Source organism: Poromitra crassiceps (genome assembly GCF_964638095.1).
Source record: "Poromitra crassiceps genome assembly, chromosome: 9".
Classification (NCBI taxonomy): domain Eukaryota; kingdom Metazoa; phylum Chordata; class Actinopteri; order Beryciformes; family Melamphaidae; genus Poromitra; species Poromitra crassiceps.
Window position 1 is genome coordinate 46,248,417 of NC_139630.1, and position 20,110 is coordinate 46,268,526.

Consider the following 20,110-nt stretch of genomic DNA (forward strand, 5'->3'; position numbering starts at 1 on the left):
TGAAACATGAGCACAGGCAATTCTCTTGCTGATATGTAGACCAAGGGTGCCACCTGGTGGACAGGAAAGGAGAACGTCAAACTGAAAAAGTAAAATGAAAAGATAAGAACCTCCCTTAAAAGTTTTCTCCAATTTTTAATTTACAATTAGCCCAGCATTCCATTGATGTCGCACATAAGCTAAATTAATTGACTCTTGTGAGATCAACTTTGACAGAAGAGCGGAGAAGTGTTTGCCCTAGTCCAAGAAAGAAGTTTGACCATTCATTTGTAGCATGCAGACTGCCATTAAACTGGTTTCTACATATAGTTTCACACAATCAGTTGGTCCAAGCAAGTTCCTGATCATGTTAATGTTAAAAATGGTGGACAACTGTACTTAGAATAATAACCAAATTAGGATTCTTAGTTTAATCTCATACCATACCATTGAATTTTGTCACACTATTCTATAATTTCCATAGTTTGGTGATAAATGGCCCAATCTAATGTGTGGAACCAGGTTGAACCCGGCTGATACAAATGCAGGGTGAAAAATCTTAAAAAATGGAGGAAACCGCATCATTAAGAGAACAGTAAGGTGCAGCAAGGACGTGTTATCAGGACAAAGGGTATTAGGACATCTTACAGCAAAGATCATTTTTAATGGTCCCAAATATTCCGAACAACTAAGTGTACACTCATGTAAAAGGGGGAAAAAAGGAGAAGATATGACAAAATTGATCACATCTAGAATTCCACTCAATCTTTAATCAAGACGGGATTACAAATTTTCCAAAAAATTTGCAGTTTCAAAGGGCAAAAAAGGGTAAAACTAGCTCACCTACTGAGGTCTTTAAAAACCTGTTCAAGTGCGACTGAAAACGTCCTGAACATTTAAAGGCAGGTCTTTTTTTGTTGTCGTTTACAAAAACAGGAGAAAGGGAGAGAGTCAAATAGAGAACAAAAGAGAAAATAATGAACAAACTGCTGGCTTTTTTTTTCTCCTTAGAGAAAGAACGTCCGCTGAGCAACGACGACAACACAGATGACATCATCAAACGACAACAAGGACAGAACTTTGCCCTGTGCTGCCTCCCGTCTGGCCCTATAAACTAACTTAAAAAACATAAAACAACAGGGAGAGAGGAGGTCAAAAGAGAGGGAGAAAAGAACAGGGAGCAAGGTGGATTCTGAGGAGGGGAGGCGGGTGTGAGTGGTGGTTCTGGGTCTTCATTGGCCAACCCATCTGGGTCGCTGTGGTGTCCTTCCCTGAGTGCGGGGGGGGGCTGGGGGGCAGTGGGTTCTGGTCCGAGCCCGCGAGCTCTTTGGGGGTTCACTCTGCGTGTATGTTTGTGTATGTGGTCTTTTCCTCCAGTAGCTGAATGACCAAACTCCAATCTGTCTCGTGCTCTCTCACTGCGACAACGCGTATCGTCTTTTTCCCCCCTCACTTTCACTCGTCCGTTCGCTGTTCAGACGCTTCTTCACTCCTGGTCTCCTGATTGGCACTTGTATAAATTGGGATCGTCCGAGGCGGCTTCTAATCCATTCACAGTCCGCTCCTCTTTTGGCCCCTCCCTCTGATGGCGAGGGGCGGATTTCATTCTTTTTTTTTGTTTACAAGTTTGATCATTCTCCTGTGTTAAGTCTGTGTGACGAGCAGAGCAAAGAGCTGAGACACTGATGCTTAACTGGAGCTCAGTTTGGACTTCTTGGAAGGTGGCAGAGGGTCCTCTTTACTCTCCCCGTCCTCGTCGTCCTCCTCCTCCTCGTCATCGTCAGGATAGTCCACCAGTCCAACCAAACCGCCCTGGAGCAGACGAGACACGCCGATCACAAATCTAGTCAACCTGACTAATTTAGCGCAACATTTCAAACAATATCTTTCCCAACAGAAATAAATGGGTAAACCCAAGTAAACCCAATAACTTTCCCACTAAAGATTCAAAAGTAGCCAACAACATCTGTGCAATCCTACAAGATCTGTGCAATCCTACAAGATCTGTGCAATCCTACAGCACATTTGTGGCAAATACAATTCCTAATCCACACCACAGGATTGTGGGAGTTGTGTGAAGATTTCATAGGTAAGGCTTCACAGCAGCACTTTTGCATTGTTGTACTTACGACTAGACTACTGTTCAAGACAGAAAAATAACACGGACATGATTAGTACAACATGATCTCAGGAGCTGTGACGTTTGACGGTGCACACGGTCAGTGATGTGGGGGGGGGGATACAAAAGGCGAGTAAATCACCTGCTTCTTTACCATTACTATTGTGACAGGTACCTTTGTGGTGACGGCCGTGGTTGGGGGCGAGTTTTGCGCCCCTGAGCCCGGAGATCCCGGTGATCCGGGAGAACCTGGGTTCAAGGAGGCCGAGGAAGGCGGGCTGGACAGGCTGGTTTTAGTGGAGCCGGAGAAGGAGAGCTTGAAGCTGGGGTTCTGTCTGCCCGACAAGCCCGACTTCCCCAACACTTCCTTGTCCTCTGTGTCTTTCACTGGGGGAGAGGAAGACAGGAAATGGTGATTCTCTCCAGTCCCCAAGTTCTTTACATTCTATTATAGGACAAATTTGCCCATTATCCAGTCCTTACGAGCATCTTTATTTTATTTAAAGTTCAATGAATGTGCAATGAACAAGTCCAAGAAACTACAACATAGGTTGTTTTTTTTCTTCTGAAATTGAATAACTTCAGAGTAGACCGTCGTATTCTGCAGATGTTCTATAAAGCAGTCTTACAGAGCACTCTTGTCTTTTGACCTGATCTGCACCTTCGGTAACATGCGTGTCAAAGATCATGCCAAACTGCGGCGCATGATCAAGACTGCAAGTACAATCATTGGGGTTGATCAGGTGTCCGCAGCAGAGCTGTACGATGACCTTATTCTTAAAAAGGCTGACCAGATTCTCAATGACCCTACCCACCCTCCCCATCTGAGGTTCCGTAGGAGCAGCAGGTCAAATGGCAGAATTCTGCAGCAGAAAATCAGAACAACTACCGGTAGGTACAGCAAATCCTTTGTGCCTATGGCAATTAGAGCACTAAACAAGAGATACAGTAACTCTAAGTGGCTGGGTTATTTTTTTACTTGTGTATACAGTACTTTTAGATCATTGTACCTTGCATTTTTAACCTATGTAGTAGTCATGTCACAATATTTCGTCCCACGAAATTTCGCGATATCAAAACGTGACGATGTGTGTCGTGGAGATGAACAACTATATCGTGAGAAAAAGAACCCCTGAACAAGTGCTGCACTGACAGCACTCATCCGCATTCTCTCTATGTCTTTTTCATTGCTTTGCTTGAAATTGGGACTAAACCGACGCTCATTAAATAACCGACAAGATTAAATGTGCTATTTATAGACTAATGCATTCCCCTGGCTGGCGAAGTGTGTGCAACACTTATTCACGTTTCCCCGTGCGGTTTCCCCATTGCCTGTGTTTCAGTGGATGACAGCAGGGCGCACTGACTGTGTGTCTGCACCTCTCTGTCTGCACTGAACATGAGGGGGAGAAGGACAGACAGGGAGACCCCACCGGTCCAAGCGGCAGGCGAGATGTCTCCCCTCATCTGTAAAGACCTAGCCTGAAATGAACTAGTTGTCGTGCCATTGTTTCCACGGGCACAACATGTCGGGTAAGCAGTTAATCAACATAGCCTACAAATGAATCTCGCTCTGAATGCGTCTAATGTGCGCATAATATCTGTCATTAGGCGATGCAGCTCTGTACTCCCGTTGTGAAACAATTTCTCTGGCTGTTGCCAACACAGTCTCACAGACAATTGTGAAATAGCAACGTGTTGGATTGGTAAAGAAAGAGTAACGTTAACTTGATACGTTTCAATCGTCAATTAACGCTGCACAACACTCAACATGCAGTGCAGTCAGAGAATTAATTGAAGAGGATGACAATTAAATGTGAAGATACTAGCCTACACAATACACAGCTCGTTGCCTGCATAAGTTATTTAAGATATAAATTGTATAGTTTATTTTTCTTTTACCATGCAACAAACGTTTAGTTTGTGACAGTGTGACCCATTATATTGCAAGATAAGCCTCATCTTCCATGTTGTTTTCTAGTTATTATAATGACAATTTCCAACAACAGCATTTGTTTTTCATTTTGTGTATTTCAAACAAAATAATTTTTCCAGTCATATATTTTCATTATTCAAGTTTTGTAAAAAAATATCGTGACACCCCTACTATGTAGTCTATATCTTATATTACTGGCACTATGTGTGTGTGTGCGGGTGGGGGGGGTTGTGTGTTTGTACCTTGCCCCTACAGTATGCACCACTGTAACAAGTTATAACAGACACGTATGATGACCCACATTAATTTCCACTTGCAGGATAATAAAGTTAACATTTGACCTTTAGGAAAAAAATAAAAACATTCTCCAACATTCAACATGCAACTATGTATAAAACAAGAGATTCCAGGCTGTGATTTTGTCATCCAAGCACCTGAGTTACCCACAGTGGTTTCTTCTAAAGAGATGATCAAGCTGCTATCCCATACGTACATTTCTTTCTCTCCATGAACTTGCTGATAGGTTCCATTAGATCTTCACTCTTCATCTTGTCGGAGGGAGGGACCACTGCCTCGCCGTCCTCAAGGTCGTCCTCATCCGTGTTGAACCACATCTCCTCCTCGTCCTCCAGCGTCCGGGCGTCACGGCGGAAACGGTGGTTCCTTAGGATGGACCGCATGCTGGAGAAGAGCGTGCACAGAGGAGTGGTCATTGGTCAATCCTCAAAATATATGGATTCTGACATCAAACTTGTTTTTTGATATAATGGTGCTGCTCCTAGTTCTGTTTTTTGTTCCAAGCACTGATGTTCACCAGCATAATGCACTTCCATTTGCATTAGCAAGCTCAGATCGACAATTCCAAACTCTTACCATATCTTTTGGTAATAGCATTAGCATTTAGCAGCCTTGTTGAAAACCAAATCTGACAACCTGTGCAATGTCTGAGTGTTACATTTAACTACTGCGACTTTTATCGCATATGATGATTATCATCTATCATCATCATATAGTCTAGATTAGAATATAGGATGAATTGTAGCATGGTGTAATGCAGGTGGGTTGTCCTGAGAATATAACCTTTTACTTTTCATGGAATGAGTTGGGATCAAAATATGTTTCCACAAGTTGTAAAGCGGTCAGTAATGATGCCCATGGGCTTGATAGAATAATCTCATGTATTACACAATTCACCTGTGAGCTCATAAGGTCACGCCTGCTTATGTTTCTTCATGCTACCTAATCTTTAACCATCTCTTCTCTTTGAGTGCACACGCAGGTCCGCTAAACTCAGGCCTGGACAAACTGATGAGACCATGATGATTAGTGACAAGGTCTAGGTCAATGTGAGTCTTACTGTGGTCCTTACTTGCACCTGTCCCTGACAGAACAGAGGCGTAACCGAAGCAGCCTGCTCTGTTCACTTTCTGATATGCTCCTATATGCTTTAGTCACACTCACAGATAAATAAGCTGGACACTGCACAATCAACCGTGCGGTCAGACCACTCACTCGGTTCAGTCAAGAAACCACTCACTCTGTCTGTTTAGTCAAGAAACCTGGAGCAGAAGGCTTGATTTGAATACAGTAACGCTTCTAAAATAAATGAATTCGGAACGGTCTCAATATGACCAAATTAAAAGATTATTTTTCATGAAAACAAATCACAGTAGAAAATGTAATTATATATACAATTGTCTGCGCAATCAGTTTCAGTGGACTACAAAAAGGCAAAACCTGATAGACCAGAAAAGGTTTTCAGCAATCCATACAAACCTATGTAGTCTGCCTAAAACCAAGTAATAGCTTGAGCCATGATCTGAACAGAGAAACAGCCTTCTTGAGTGCTGGGCTGGCCAGACTGGCCTGGCCGCGTTTCAAACGGTGCTCGTCACACAAACGTGTGCTGTTGTGACCTAAAAGCCTGCAGGTTTGCATTACAACCAAACACTACAGCTGCCACAACAACTGCTTTAAGGAATGCCAATTCCTATGTTGAATATGTTTTACATGCATCCTAATCATGTCCTCACAACTCACAGCCAACAGCAGCAGGCTAGCAACTGCAAGCAGATGGTGCCATTTTATTTTAGCAAGCCAACATTCAGAGGACCCAACTTTTAATTACAGCACTTCTAACTGGAACAATTCCCTGCTATCTCTAAATTTGCATATCTTATAACGACCCGGTCTCACCCGAAGGCGTACAAACAACACAGGTTTCCCCTTTCAAAGTACGTGCAATTATTGTGTACGAGACCGGGTGCATGCAGTCGACGCGATACGTGGAGCGTATGGACTCTATACGCTCTCTATACGTTGCGATACTCTATACGTATCAACTGCATGCACCCAGTCTCGTACACATTCGATACTATCGACTGCAGAGACCGGTGAAACGGCAAGCTGTAGCCAGCGCCAGCCGTGGCTCCAGACTCTTTGGCACATCCACTGTGCGCAATTGGAACGTTTGGCGTATTCACTGCACATACTGCATGTTGAAAGGGGAAAGTGTTATTTGCATGCAGATTGAAGAGAACGTACATTTCCACATGGAAACATGGTTTTATGAATGAAGTGAAACTGGAACCTCTCCCAGGAGTATGATACCAAGTTAACCAGCTGATCCCACCTGTGTGTCTGTCTGTGTGTGTGTGTGTGTGTGTGTGTGTGTGTGTGTGTGTGTGTGTGTGAGTGTGAGACCAGCAGCCTGCTATATCCCTGCTCCGCCGGCTCGGAAGGGAGAGCCCACCTTCCACCACTGAATGGCAATGAATGTTCCACTTCCAGGTTGCCTTCATTCATAAAATCATGTTTCCATGCGGAAACACGTGTTTCACTTCATGTCAGTGAACGTGGAGAGCAAGTGACTATCTTATACCGAATGAGTCAGGAGGCAAACGCCAACAGAACCAGCTGCACAATGAACGCACTACATGAGTGACTGACATCCAGTCATCAGTGACAACAACCAGTCCTGGTGCGTTCAATACATGTAGTGCAACATATGAACACAGCATTAAGCAGGACACATATAGACACAGTCGTACCATATGAAAAATACAGGGCCTGGATGTGAAACAGAATCAAAATACTGTACAACCAAAACAGCGGCCCCAGCTGCCATGAAAACATCTACCCCTCTATGGGTGCTCCACTCTGAAATGGCCATATTATCACAGACGATGCCCTCAGCCAGGTCAGGCACGCTGCTGCAGCTTGGAGGGAGGACGAGTGGCTGCGTGGGGGTGCTGGCCCGCTCTGCCCCTGACCTGCCATGGGGCAAAACTCTGCCCGAAAGACGAAAGAGCCAGAACCCCAGGAAGGCCCCTGCTCTGTAAAGTCAGACCGCTGCAGGCCAGCACGGCCCGCTTGGAAAGCCCGAAATGGAGGTCTTGACTTATGTTCCATATTGGTTATTTTGCCAGCGTAACATGACAGTTGTCTCATGGGGATGTCACACTGACTTCATTGTTCCTACCATTTATGGTTTTGTTAGCTACTGTAGGTGCAGTGGAACGTACACTCACACTCTCACACGCGCTTGTGCGCCCACGCACTCTAATTACCTCGCTCCATCCAATCACAAAGAGCGAGAGCGTAAACCAAGTGCTGCAGCATCCGATTTCTCACCTATCCAGTTTGGGGTTGTCCTGTCTCTCTCGCTGCTGTTCGTAGCGCAGCTTTAGGCCCTTGAAGGTCTGGACATAATCCACGTCCTCCAGGGCCTTCCAGTAGTTCTCTACTATATGAGCTGTGAGAGACTTCACATCCTCCTGGGGACAATGGGAGAGCGAGGAGGGGAAGGGGGAGAGACCCAGTGATGGGAGAAAAGAAAGGAAAACGTATGGAAAGGGAGGAAGGCGGGGAGGTCATGGAGTGTAGGACAGCGACAGAAGATGAGGAAGAAGGAGGTATGGAGAGAATGAGGAGGAGAGATCACACCAAACTAGTTAAGCATCAATCAACACACCACTGAATGTTCAAACAGGGTTTGATCTATCGACATTTTCAAAACGTTTTTAAGGCCAATTCCACAAGATCCAGTGTTTCTGGCAGAATTATTTCCTTGGCCGAGTGGAAAGCCTCTGACAGAGCATTTAGTCTGAAATTCAAATAAAACCTGAGTAACATATATCCGTGCATTGTTCTATGGAAGCCGATCAAAATGCTGTATTCGAATCAGTTCCGGTGGAGAGCTTCTCAGAGATGACCAGCATATCATTGATCACTTATACAAGTATGTATGGATTGACTACGTAGAAACATTTTCCATAACATCTAAGAGCAACTACTATTCCCTCGACTGACTGTGCTGATATGGAGGTAACCCAGCAGCACAGTCAGCTGACAACTATTGAAAGTTAGCCATCTAACTAGCTGCTAAGCTTAGACTCAGACCAAGGTTGTTGTGTATATTGGCTGCCTGCTGCAGTGGCAGACTTCTAGCAAGCTAGGAATTGGCCGTTTCAAACAGGATTTGATACTGTAGATTGCCGTCCACAATGGGGCTAAACAGGCCAGCTGAGGCTTACTTTTTAGTCGTTATAGTCACCTCTCTGAGTGTTCTGGTTTAACACTTTCACATTCGATATCATTTTGTGTAATGCTGACAAATTTTGTTGATCTATTAATTTATGCAAAAAAAAATATCAAAATGGATACGCAAATAGTGTTTGGGTGGAAATTGTTTTCCTAAATAAGTTGCCGCTCCGTTAATGCCGAGGTCATGAATGAGCGAGTCACGTGCAGGCAATATAAACCTGACACTGCCAGATGGGGGCGGTAACAGGCAATACTCACCACACGGACATACTCGAACATCTCGATGATGGCCGAGTTCATGAGGTTGTAGCGTGAGCCGTTGTTGAGGAAGGCTTTGACCACCGGCTCAAACAGGAAGTTCCTCATGATGTAGCGATTGTAGAATTCATCCTTTAGACCGATGATCCGTCGCATGAAGCGCAGGGCGCCTGGGGCCACAGAGAGGAGGGAAGCTATATTAGGCTCGTCAGAAGTAGGCTTTCAAAAATGCAAGGCAAGTCCTCTTGAGAGGCGGTGAGACATGAAGGCTTCTTAAGGCTTGTCTGTGACTCACATAGGGCCAGGAAGGCGTGCTGAGAGGCGGTGAGCACCAGCACCCTCCTGAGGATGTCCTTGTTGATGATGTAGTTCTTGATGTGGTAAGTGTGGTGCTCAACACAGAATGTCAGCAACTCCAAAATCAACGCCAGCAACTGGGACGTTTGAAAATCATCTGTGAGGGGGGAGAGACAGCGTGAAGATAAAATATTTGTGCATAAACTGTACAGGATATATTCTTAAAACACACACACACACAAAATATTTATTTATGTCCACATAAATACAAGTATGCAAAGGACATAAACAGTAATAGTGCAGTCAAATGCTGGGAGTCAGTCAGTTACATGAGTGCCCAGACGGCAACCACAATAATGCATACACATAAGAAACACACAGGATGATAACATAGCAGGTTGATATATACAGTTATACTGTAATTCAAGATAGCGGTCAGGATCCACTTCATGGGTACAAAAAGCAGCGCCTCCTCCATATTGAGCGGCTGCCGATAATAGTAGCTATTGAACAATATCTCGCTAACTGTTTGGCCCTTCTCTTTGGGAGACCAGCCATCTGAAGGCCTCTCACAACCAGCTTATGGACATGACTAGGGATGGGCGCGAGTACTCGGGTACTCGAGTACTCGTTCATAACGTCAGTACTCGAGTAACGTTTCCGCTGTCCGGGTACTCGCCCCACTCCCCACCCCTTTAAAAATGGTCTAAATCTACGCATGCATCGTTATGTGGATCTGGCAGCATGAACTGCACGGGCGTCAAGTCAGCCAGAATGTACAAGTATGTCATCCGCTTTGTTGATTTCAAAATAAAAGGCTTATTGTAACGTGAGTTGTAACCTTATTGATTTTGAGTAATGCGTTACAGCCATAGTTTCACGCCATATAACATCACAACGAGTATTTTGATACAAGGTTTGCTGCTTCGTTCGTTGAAATACCCTTTTCTCCTCCAACGTGCATCAATAAGCTACGGTATTTACTTTTGTTTAAGTAACATTATTTTGAAAGTTTTAACCGGAAGTTTTCCAGCTCATCCCGAAAATGGTGGCTGAAGATATGCTCCCGAAGGAGACAGATGCACGCTTCTTCATAGCGCACGCCCGATAAAACTCATTCACAACTTTGCAGTAGTTTACCGACTACACTGTCGTTTCCCATAACGTTAGTCACAAGAAATGTGGAGAAAGAATCGCTTTTTGGGAGACAATCGTTTCATGGTGATCACTATTTAGCTGCAGCTGTAACATTAATCACACTGGTCAGTGGTCAGTTTTCACTTTTTGGCAGAACACCGGACCTTGTAAGCCGTGGATTTACGTTAGTGTAACAGTGATCATAAAGTAAAATGGATGATACTGGACAATGGACATGTATTGGAATTGAGCCTTCGCTTGTTTCACAACAATATTGTCCGCTCCGAAGCGCTAATGCCATCCATCCAACCATCGGAGATGCTGTCTGAGGTAGGCTTTAGACGTTAGCTTAGCGTCACCTCACCTAATATCACAGTCAGTCAGTCAGTCCCTCTACTCACATGCTCCAGGTTAACGCTTTCTCCATGCAAAAATGCAAACGTTATGTGTGAACAGCCCCACACACAGCAGATAACCCCTGCTCCGTCATTACCATAGTAATCACATAGACCCCCCCCCCCCCCCCCCCCCCCCCGCGCGCGAGTACTCGAGTACTCGTTCATAATAGAAGGAGAGTACTCGAGTATTTAAATTGCTTAAAATGCCCATCCCTAGACATGACCTAGGCTACCAAATATGAAAACTAGAAGTTTACACCTGTAGCCCAGCTGTGAAATGGTCTGTTCTAGCTGTTGGTATTTCATCATCTTGGTTAGAAAGGCCTCCTCTAGGCTGTGGTCAAAGGTACAGCCAACCTCTAGAACAAACACCTCTCTACGATTTTCATTGACGACAACAACAACAACAACAACAACAAACAAACAAACAAACACACACACACCTTTGCTAGGTTTATCTTCTGTGGTGTTGGCCAATAGTGGAGCTGAGAGGACGTGCATGCAGTGCTTGTAGAAGAAGCTCAGGAACTCTGTCTTCTCAGTTTTCTGGAAAAGAATGAAGTCAAGCCATCAATCGAGTGCTTCTCAAGAAGGTGTGGTTCAAAAACAGGACTACATCACAACGAGACAAACGCTGAATATGATGAATTGCAATAAATGTCAAGGCAGCGTTCACATTTTTCATCTGTGCCAATAGAGTAAAATGGGAGAATTTTATTTTAGAAATGCAAATTCAGGGACCTGGGATTTGGCAGCAATGAATAGGAAAACGTTTTAAACACCCATTGTGCAGTAGCGATTATTGATTTGAATTGAATGCGTTTTATTTTATTGTGCACCCCATACCCCTAGCAGAAGTGGATATCATGGCATGTCATTATCAGTATAAATGGATGAGTGTAGGGGTAGCATAGCATCCAAACTCACATTGGCCGTAGCCAGCATGTTCTCCGGGTCCACCAGAGTCCGTAGCAGGCCCATCAGCTGCACCGCCCCACCCAGCTCTGGGTCTGTGTCACAGATCATGTGCTCTATGATCAGGTTGATCAGCAGGATGTCCTGGAGACAGACAAATAAACACCTCAGTGACACAGCAGCACATCTGTGTCTCTGAAACAACTTACACACAGCAACTTACAACCAACAATAGAATGAATGCAGCACATGCCATCCATTCTTTCAGCAGCAATATTGGATGTATTGGACAAATTACACCAACTTCTAGATATGGTTTCAGGTATGTCATGAATGGGAGGGCAGATCGCAAAATTCCCCAAAAATGGTGTCTGATATGGTTTGTATACTCACGTCGTCATTCTGCTGAGACTCCTGCATGACGAACTCCCGTACCATGGAGGGGTTGTACTCCACCAGATAGGAGAAGATATCTGTGGCTGCCCCACGCACCTGCACGTCATCCATCCCCTGTTTCACAAATGCACAGCAGATTGGTCAGTGGAATAAAACAGGGTATGTTGCAGATGGGAAGGGGGGGCAGGTATTATACTCCCAAATGTCTGTCTGTGCAAAGGTGCATATTATAATGTGAGATAGCCAGGTATAATATACATATCTGACCATGCACGTTTATAGGCAACCTAAAGTGCTATTTATTCAACTAAACTTTAGCAGGGGGTCTGGGTAGTGCAGCAGTAGATTCCCTGCCTACCACACACAAGGGGTGCAGGTTCAAGCCCCGAGTTACCTCTCTTTTTTTTTAAAGAGAAAAATCTTTACTTAAAAAATAAAAAAAATAAGTAGTCCGCCCACCGCACTCAAAGATAAGACAAGCCAGCTATGATTTGTGCCATTACTTTATTAGGCAGATTAAGATATAGCAAACAACACTATTTATGTGTTATATATCTGCTTTATCGGTTGTTGTATATTATTATTTTTTCTAATTAATATATTATTATATATTAAAAACAGAATCAAGGCTACAAGTTGTGAAAAACAGGTTAGAAATCACAAATGGGGACGGGAGCAAATTACGGTACACGATTAGCTGCAGAAGACATGCTCGTCACCTTTGTTAAATTTGGTTTATTTATTTATTAAGGGGTTTATTTGCCTTGCCAATTTGCCATTCCTATCATTTCAGAACCATTATCATGTCCCCCCTCGCATTAATCAACATGGTGATAAAACAAAATAATTGATGACATTGAGAAAGAAAAAGATTAAAAACATACAAATATATATATCAATAATGACAGTCAATGGTGCGGTTTCAGACAAGTGACTTAATCACGTCTGTCATTTAAACTAGGGCTGCATGGTTACATTTTTGTCAAAATCACTAAGGACTCCTAAGTTGCTAGTAGGGATGCACGATATATCTGCAATCATATCAGTATCGGCCGATCTTAGTCATTTTTTACATAACGGCATCGGTCCAATGTTGCAATGTTAATATTGTTTATTGGTATCAGCCAAAATGTTCACATTGAGAGGAAACAATGTGGTAAATCTATGATTTATGGGCTTTTCCAAATAAAGAAATGCATTGCTTTTTCAAATTCACGGTGTTTACATGTTTTTTTTTTCAGGATGTAGAAAATCTGATTATCATAGAAATGTGTTTTTATACAGATCACATAGACATCTGTAAATATCGGTTATCGTATCAGCCAAAATGTTCATATCGGTGGATCCCTAGTTGCTAAAGACCTCATTATAGCGTTCCAGTGCTGTGCAGAATCCCTGGTCAACCTTTTCTTTAAATAGAGCCAATTTAAGCATTAGCGCTCATCAAATACACACACAGTAGGGCTGTTGAAACGAATTTTGATATTCGAATATTATTCGAATTTAATAATTATGAACGAAATTCGATTATTATTATTTTTTTTAAACAAATATTTTATTTTATTTTTTATTTTATTTTATTTTTTATTTTATTTTTTATTTTATTTTTATTTTTATTTTTTAGAACACTAGAACAGTGACAAGTTCTGACAACATACTTGAAGAAAAGAGTGTTAACTGAAGTTGACTGTTGAAGCTGCTATACTGATGTAAACCTACCTGTAGCTCTTAAAATGTATGTTCATTCATTGTTAACTGAAGTTGACTGTTGAAGCTGCTATACTGAATGTAAACCTGTAGCTCTTAAATGCAATACGTGACTGATTTTTTTTTGTTCATGGCTCATTGTTGTTTTGGCAAAGTTTACTTATTTGTTTATTGATAAGGAGCTCAAACAAAGGCTGTGTCTTTTTTTATTATCAATAATTTTATTTTAGCATTTCAGACAGCACCAATACATCACTGATGAATATTAACTAAGCTCTGGTTATCTGACCTATTTTCTAATGCAATGAATGTATGTACATTGTACAAGGAACATGTTTTCTTAAATAAACATCATTGCTGGACTATTTGTGATAAGCCTAATATTATTTTTGAATATTCATCCACCATTCACTTTTCCATCTACATTTGGTAAAATGCTTAGAAAAAGTTTTACTTGGTCAAACCCAAAGATTCAGCTATATTTAGAATCAGAACATAACATAAGAGAAGACAACAATTCACTCAGACCAAAAAAAAACATTTTTTTTTTTTAATTCAATTAAAAATTAATTAAAATATTCGAATATAATTCGAATATTAAAATGTATAAAGCACTGAAATTCGAATTTGATTATAGAGGGAGATTGACAGCCCTAACACACAGCCACCCACCACATTTGATCAACCGTAAATGATGCAGACTGCATTCTTTCATTGTGCGGCCCACCTTTCAAAATCAGCAAAACACAGTAGAAAAACTCATGCCAACACCAAAGTACAATCTTTCCATGGGAGCAATGTGTTAAAGAGTGACTGCACTCACCAGTATGACCTCTAGTGCGGGAAGAATGCCCATGTTTGACAACGTCTTGAAGAAGGCGTCTCTGTTTTGAGGTTGTAACGTTTGTGAGAATGCACAGAATTCCTTTAGGAAGTTCACCTACAAGGAAGTAATGAGGACAGCTCAATGAAGGTGGACACAAGGGGGGGAATAACAGCATTATCTGACAACTTGTGGATCTGTGTGATGAAGGTTTGGCATACCAGTTCATGTCTCTTGTTGTCTTCTGTGGCCTCGTCAGTGAGCTGTGCAAAGAGGTCCGTCAGAAACTTCTCGTCGTCCTGACGTCAAAAGGGAAGAGCGAGTGAGGATGATGTGTAGACGGTCAACGGAACAGGATGAGGAAGATTACCCTTGACCCTTCGCACTCCACAAATCTATCAGTAATTAAGTCGCTGATTTGAGACTTGGGGCATGATTCAGATGATGTTTTGGTCAGATACATCGGGCACAAAAATGATTAAAATCAGCTTGCACAGTCTGCAGGGCTCCGTTATTCACTGATTTATTAGCACCAAGAAAGTGACGTTTTAAGCGTCAAGCTCTTCATCAGTCTGATGAAGAGCTTGACGCCCTGCAGCGTGCGAGCTGTTTTTATTCATTTTTGTGCACTGCTCTTTTCACCTTCACCTTCAGCTCAGCACCTGCCCACTTTTGGTTATTGGATTTGCGTGTTCTTTCGCCTCGTCTTTGTCAGATACATACCAATAACCAAGAAAGAAAATTAACACCAATGACTGATTTTGTATTTAGTCAACATAATTCATTATTATAATACAAATTCCAGATCAGAATTCAAAAATCACGCATTGGTGCTGATGTAATTTAGAATCGTTCTCAAAAGGTGTAGTGGAAATTAAAGAACATTTTTAAAAACAAACTTAAGCACTAAAAATTGCAACAAACGCTATTTTGTCTGAATCGTAGTAGTGCATTATCTTTGTAACATACCGAAAACCCAATATCGGCCAATAATGTTAAATGTTAGTTCAAAATGAATGCTGGTTTGAGTCATGGTTTGCCACGGCTACCTCATGAGGAAGATGAGCGAAGCAGCTCATATCAGTGGTGTTTGACTTCAGAACACAGCACAATGTACCAGAGTCAACAGCCATGCCAGTTTCAGTTTGCCTCTGCTCTAGCACAGCATAACTGATTTACACAACACTCCTCCATCGCTATGGAGACCAGCGTACATAAACACTGCTGAGTTGACACAGTACAAAAACAAAGGTCACATGACCATAAAAGACTAGCCGATGAACTCAGAGTAAAGCACAATCAGCCAAAAATAAAACCTTCGCACAATCCTACAATTACTGTCATTTCTAGTCCACACTGCATAAACACCATTCTAAAAAGACATTCTCTGGGTATGTATTTCTAAACTACTTCATGAATTATTAGTTTATATCTGCAAAGCTTGTTTGTATTGGGCCTATTCACATTTGTTTTGTTATTGGGCTGCTACAACAATTATCAAATGTAGGAAAGTGAAAATGCAAAGAATTGCAAGCAGCTGCACACATAGGCTAAACTTTCTTAAACAACCTGGAGTAACACACCTTCATGTTGTGTGAGAGGTGTGTATATGTACATAATATCTGTCCATCTCACCTGCAACATGCCGACAATCTCCACCTTGTTGAAGAAGATGAAGGAGTGCAGGGTGGACAGCATGTTTTCCTCAAACACAGAGGGTGTGGGCAGCACCATGTCCTGGATGTACTGCACGCGGTACGTCTGGTGGATCTTCTGACGCAGCTCCGGGTCAGAGATGGGGATCACCTCCTTAAATCGGGCTGTCTTAGTGAGGAACTCCCGGTGGCGCCGCGGCTGCGGGAGCGCGGGGTCGTACTCCAGGCAGCCGATGACGTCCATGATGCACTCCTCGGAGAACATGACCTCAAAGAGTGCGGTGCGGTTGAGCAGGAAGATGCCCTTGATGATTTCGTAAAGGTGGTGCAGTCCCTCGCGGTTCTCCAGATCCTCGCACACGCGGAACAGCTCCAGGAGCTTGCGGATGTAGCCCTCGTTCTCCACGGCCAGCGCCAGCTTCTCGCGCCGCAGCGGCGACGGCAGCGAAGACGCCACCAGCTCGGCCAGGTCCTCCAGGCGGTTCAGCTCGCACGGCGGCAGCTCCAGGCCCGGTGACGACATGTCGTCAAAGCGCTCCTCCTCGGACTCGTCCACTACGTCCTGGGTGATGTCCACTGATGGGTCTTTGCCCTGCACCTGAACAACAAGACAAATACATGGGTTGAGTGATGCATAAGTGACTACTACAGAAATCATTAAAAGATCACCCAAATGCATTTGATAGCAAACGCATGCACAGATGGGCAGCTGGACAAACACACACACGCACGCACGTAAAGAGAAGTGAAGCAGTTACCTGGCATATTTTCTCCCAGATTTCATCACAGCCAGCCTTCTCCTGGAAACTAAGTGCCAGATCATAATTCTCAGCCTCTGACCATACTATCAATGTGTCCTGTAGAAGAAGAACAACACAAGAAATTTACAATCAAGCCCCTTTTAGACTGGCCAAAAATCCCACTAATATCCACAAACTAGTGGCATTTTCTTCGGTCTAAACGTTTCCTAGCCGGGCCGTTTAGCCGATAGAGTGACCCTGCAAGTTAGGTGGGTTTTTACACGACGGCTCTGCACGCCAGGGAGATATAAAGCTTGGTGGTGGTCCAACGCGTGATTGCTTGCTTCTCGTCCTCCTGATTTGCCGTCCCTTTTCCAGTGTGAGTTAGTAGAGATTCAGTGATTCCCACAGGCTGAAATTCCACTTTCTTAACACTTAATTACTTATTACATATTAGGGAATATGGCGAGAGAGAAAAAGTGTCTTTGTCATGAACGAGTGCAGTGCACCCCACACAGCCCAGCCAGCCCTAGGCGCATAGACTGCGTCAAGTCAGCCAGAATGTAAGTAGGTTGTCGGCTTTAGCTCTTTCAAAATAAAGCCCTAGTTGTAACGTTCACATTTTGAGTAATGCTTTAAAGCCACAATTTCACTATTATGTAATCTTAACATCAAAACGAGTATTTTGATACAATGTTTGCTGCTTCGTTTGTTGAAACACATTTTTCTCCTCCAACAGTGCATCAGTGAGGCTATTTACTTGTTTAAATGACATTCGTTTGAAATTTTTACCCAGAAGTTTCCATTTTGTTTTTGCTCAGCCGTGAGAGAAGAAGGGAAAAGGGAGGGGGAAGAGACAGCCCGCAGCAGTGGAGAAACGCGGGTTAGTGCGATATAAGCGTTTAAATGGTGATGATGATGCTGCTGCTACCCCCTGCTGCTTTCCTGGGTAACAAAAACATGTGTACTAGTGGGACTTTTGATGTAAAAAAAGGTATCAGTAGACAAGAAGCAAATCCATGCTCTACATTGAGATACTGCAGCATGCTTTGAACTGACCTGTTGTTTCTGGTAGGCTGTATTTGGGTTGATTTTGGACTCCAGCAGTAGGGAACCTGCAGAGTGACAAACAAAGGAATCTTCAAACATAGATGGAGATGTACTCTCATAAAGACACCAAATCAAGCTGCAGAGAGGAACTCAATGAAAAGTGAGAGTACTGTAGATAGAAATGTAGCTGTGCATCTCAAGCTGCTATGAAGGGCTATGGAAGTTGTGGAAGTCAATCCAGTGAGTTTGAACAAAGTACTATGGCCTAAATAGTTAATATTTATGTGAAGAGAGTACCGTATGTTAGATTTGTTGCTGCACAGCTGAGGGTGTATTTTAAAGTATCCAGCTGAGGCCGCTGCAAGTGTGACAGGCACTGTTGACATTTAGGCTACTATTCATTGAGCTACCTGCTAACTGCAAGTTGACTCAAATGAGAATACTACTAAAATTTCCAATTTATTTCTCTGGCCAGTGTTGACCAAACTCTTCAAGAACTAGAAACCACAACAAGTCTCCCATTTGTCATCTCTAAGTAATCTGGAGCTGCTTCGTTAACAATGGCTAGGAGACGGAATTTACTCTGTGAGAAGATGTTACATTGCTGTGATTACTGATCAAAACCAGAAAATGTACCAAATACCAATATGTATCCATATAGTCACCTCAACCAGTCTCAATGGAGCTGCACATCACATAACAGATTTGTGGTGGGTACAAACTTCTTATATGTAGCTAGAGGTCCCAGGGTCCATGACGAATGAACACACTAGGAGATACCTTATTGGGCAAATGTAAAAACCTGAATACATCAATTAACGCTATGTGGGAACTGGGAATGTAACTCTAGTTCCTTTTAACTTACCATCGCTCTCCGCTCGCACCAGTAGAGACGTGCCTTTCAATCGCTCCACATAGCCCGAGGAGACGTGCCCGGTCCCGCGGTCATCCCACTGTCTGTCCTCATTGAGGGTATAAACTTTAACTCGGCGACGAGTGTCCGTCATCCTGGCAGGTGGTTGTCACCGGCTTTCCCTCCTGGGCCTTGGCTTTACAGGCTGGCTACTTCACCTAGTACCGCGACAACTTCCCTTGTTACACCTGTCCACTACAATGCGGTTCTGGTGTACGTGGAGGGTCAACCAGGCCAACTGTTACTTGAAGCAACCTGACGAGGAGCCAGGTCTATTATGACGGGTATCCAGCAGATCTATTATGTGGTTCTACTGATGATCCTGACAAGGTCCCTCAGAACTTGGCCAGGCAACGCGCCACCAAAACCAGCTTATTGGACAGTATTATAATGCGGAGGGCATTGACATTAGCTAGCTTATTAATCGAGAAAAGGTGAGTCGACTCGCATTACCCAGTGTTTACAGGTAACGTTAGTTGAAAGGTTAACATTCAGAATAAGTCTGCCTGGTTATGTCCACTGGTTCCAGGCACTATGTCTGTCTGCTTATCGGTACAGTTTGTACGCTAGCCAGTTATCGTACCTTAGCTAGCAATCTAAGCGAGTTGACTAGCTAGCTATTACGCTAACTGCCTACGCGGAACATATTCAAAGCTAAACAACAATTCACAAGAAAGAGACGAGGGCTGTGATACACCGATCACATCGTTTCATGTCTGCGGACCGCAAAGCCCGTGGTTGCCCTAGATCAACGTTTCTACTGGTGTGTCTCAATAATACGCTAGCTGGCTAACGTTAGCTGCTATTTCGTCCCCAAGTGTTCCGCCATGTTCTGGCTCGGGGCCGCGGAGAGACCAGTCTCTCCTTACTGGGATCCGTGCATTCACAAAATATGCAAATACACAAACTGTAGCCGTGTGATTCCGTCAAGATTAGCCTTTACATTACAATGTTATTTGCCATTCATTCCCGACGTCTTGCTTATATAATTGCTAACTGCCCCCCCGTGAGTATTCCGCCATCTTGGGTCCCTTCAGTCTCAGTACGGGGTTTCCAGCACAGCAACAACAGGGCAGCCCGCCACGTTTAAAGAGACAGTACAGACCGCAACAAGCTTGGAAGAGGTGGCGAGTATTATAGCTCCGACTGTCTGTCAAGTCCAACACCAACATAGCGTACAGTACAATGTCCAGCTGGATGGCTGCACCCATCACCGGTATTCTGTCCTACACGTTTACATCA

General features: G+C 43.4%; 1 protein-coding gene across 2 annotated transcripts; it reads right to left on the reverse strand.

The window, feature by feature from the left end:
• Positions 1-1,559: 1,559 nt before the first annotated feature.
• On the reverse strand, positions 1,560-19,882 carry smek1 (SMEK homolog 1, suppressor of mek1 (Dictyostelium)). Of its 2 annotated transcripts, none has more exons than XM_083643457.1 (15): positions 18,821-19,882; positions 17,965-18,020; positions 16,924-17,022; positions 16,146-16,763; positions 14,732-14,809; positions 14,511-14,627; positions 11,978-12,094; positions 11,597-11,728; positions 11,113-11,215; positions 9,133-9,291; positions 8,838-9,007; positions 7,668-7,807; positions 4,528-4,715; positions 2,274-2,485; positions 1,560-1,791 (listed from the first exon to the last, which is right to left on the reverse strand). In XM_083643457.1, exons 1-15 carry the CDS (start codon positions 18,960-18,962, stop codon positions 1,669-1,671), a joined length of 2,454 nt encoding a protein of 817 aa, XP_083499583.1. In that variant the 5' UTR covers positions 18,963-19,882; the 3' UTR covers positions 1,560-1,668. The 2 variants fall into 2 exon arrangements, with proteins under 2 accessions (XP_083499583.1, XP_083499582.1); XM_083643456.1 differs by having other exon boundaries at positions 7,668-7,810.
• Positions 19,883-20,110: the final 228 nt, after the last annotated feature.

Bases quoted from the DNA above. Each gene is read 5' to 3' on its own strand.
- smek1 (XM_083643456.1), bottom strand. From the start codon at position 18,962: ATGACGGACACTCGTCGCCGAGTTAAAGTTTATACCCTCAATGAGGAC. The intron at 17,023-17,964 runs GTCAGTTCAAAG...CTTCTTCTACAG, and splicing joins CAGCCTACCAGAAACAACAG to GACACATTGATAGTATGGTC. The intron at 11,216-11,596 runs GTGAGTTTGGAT...ATTCTTTTCCAG, and splicing joins ACATGCTGGCTACGGCCAAT to AAAACTGAGAAGACAGAGTT.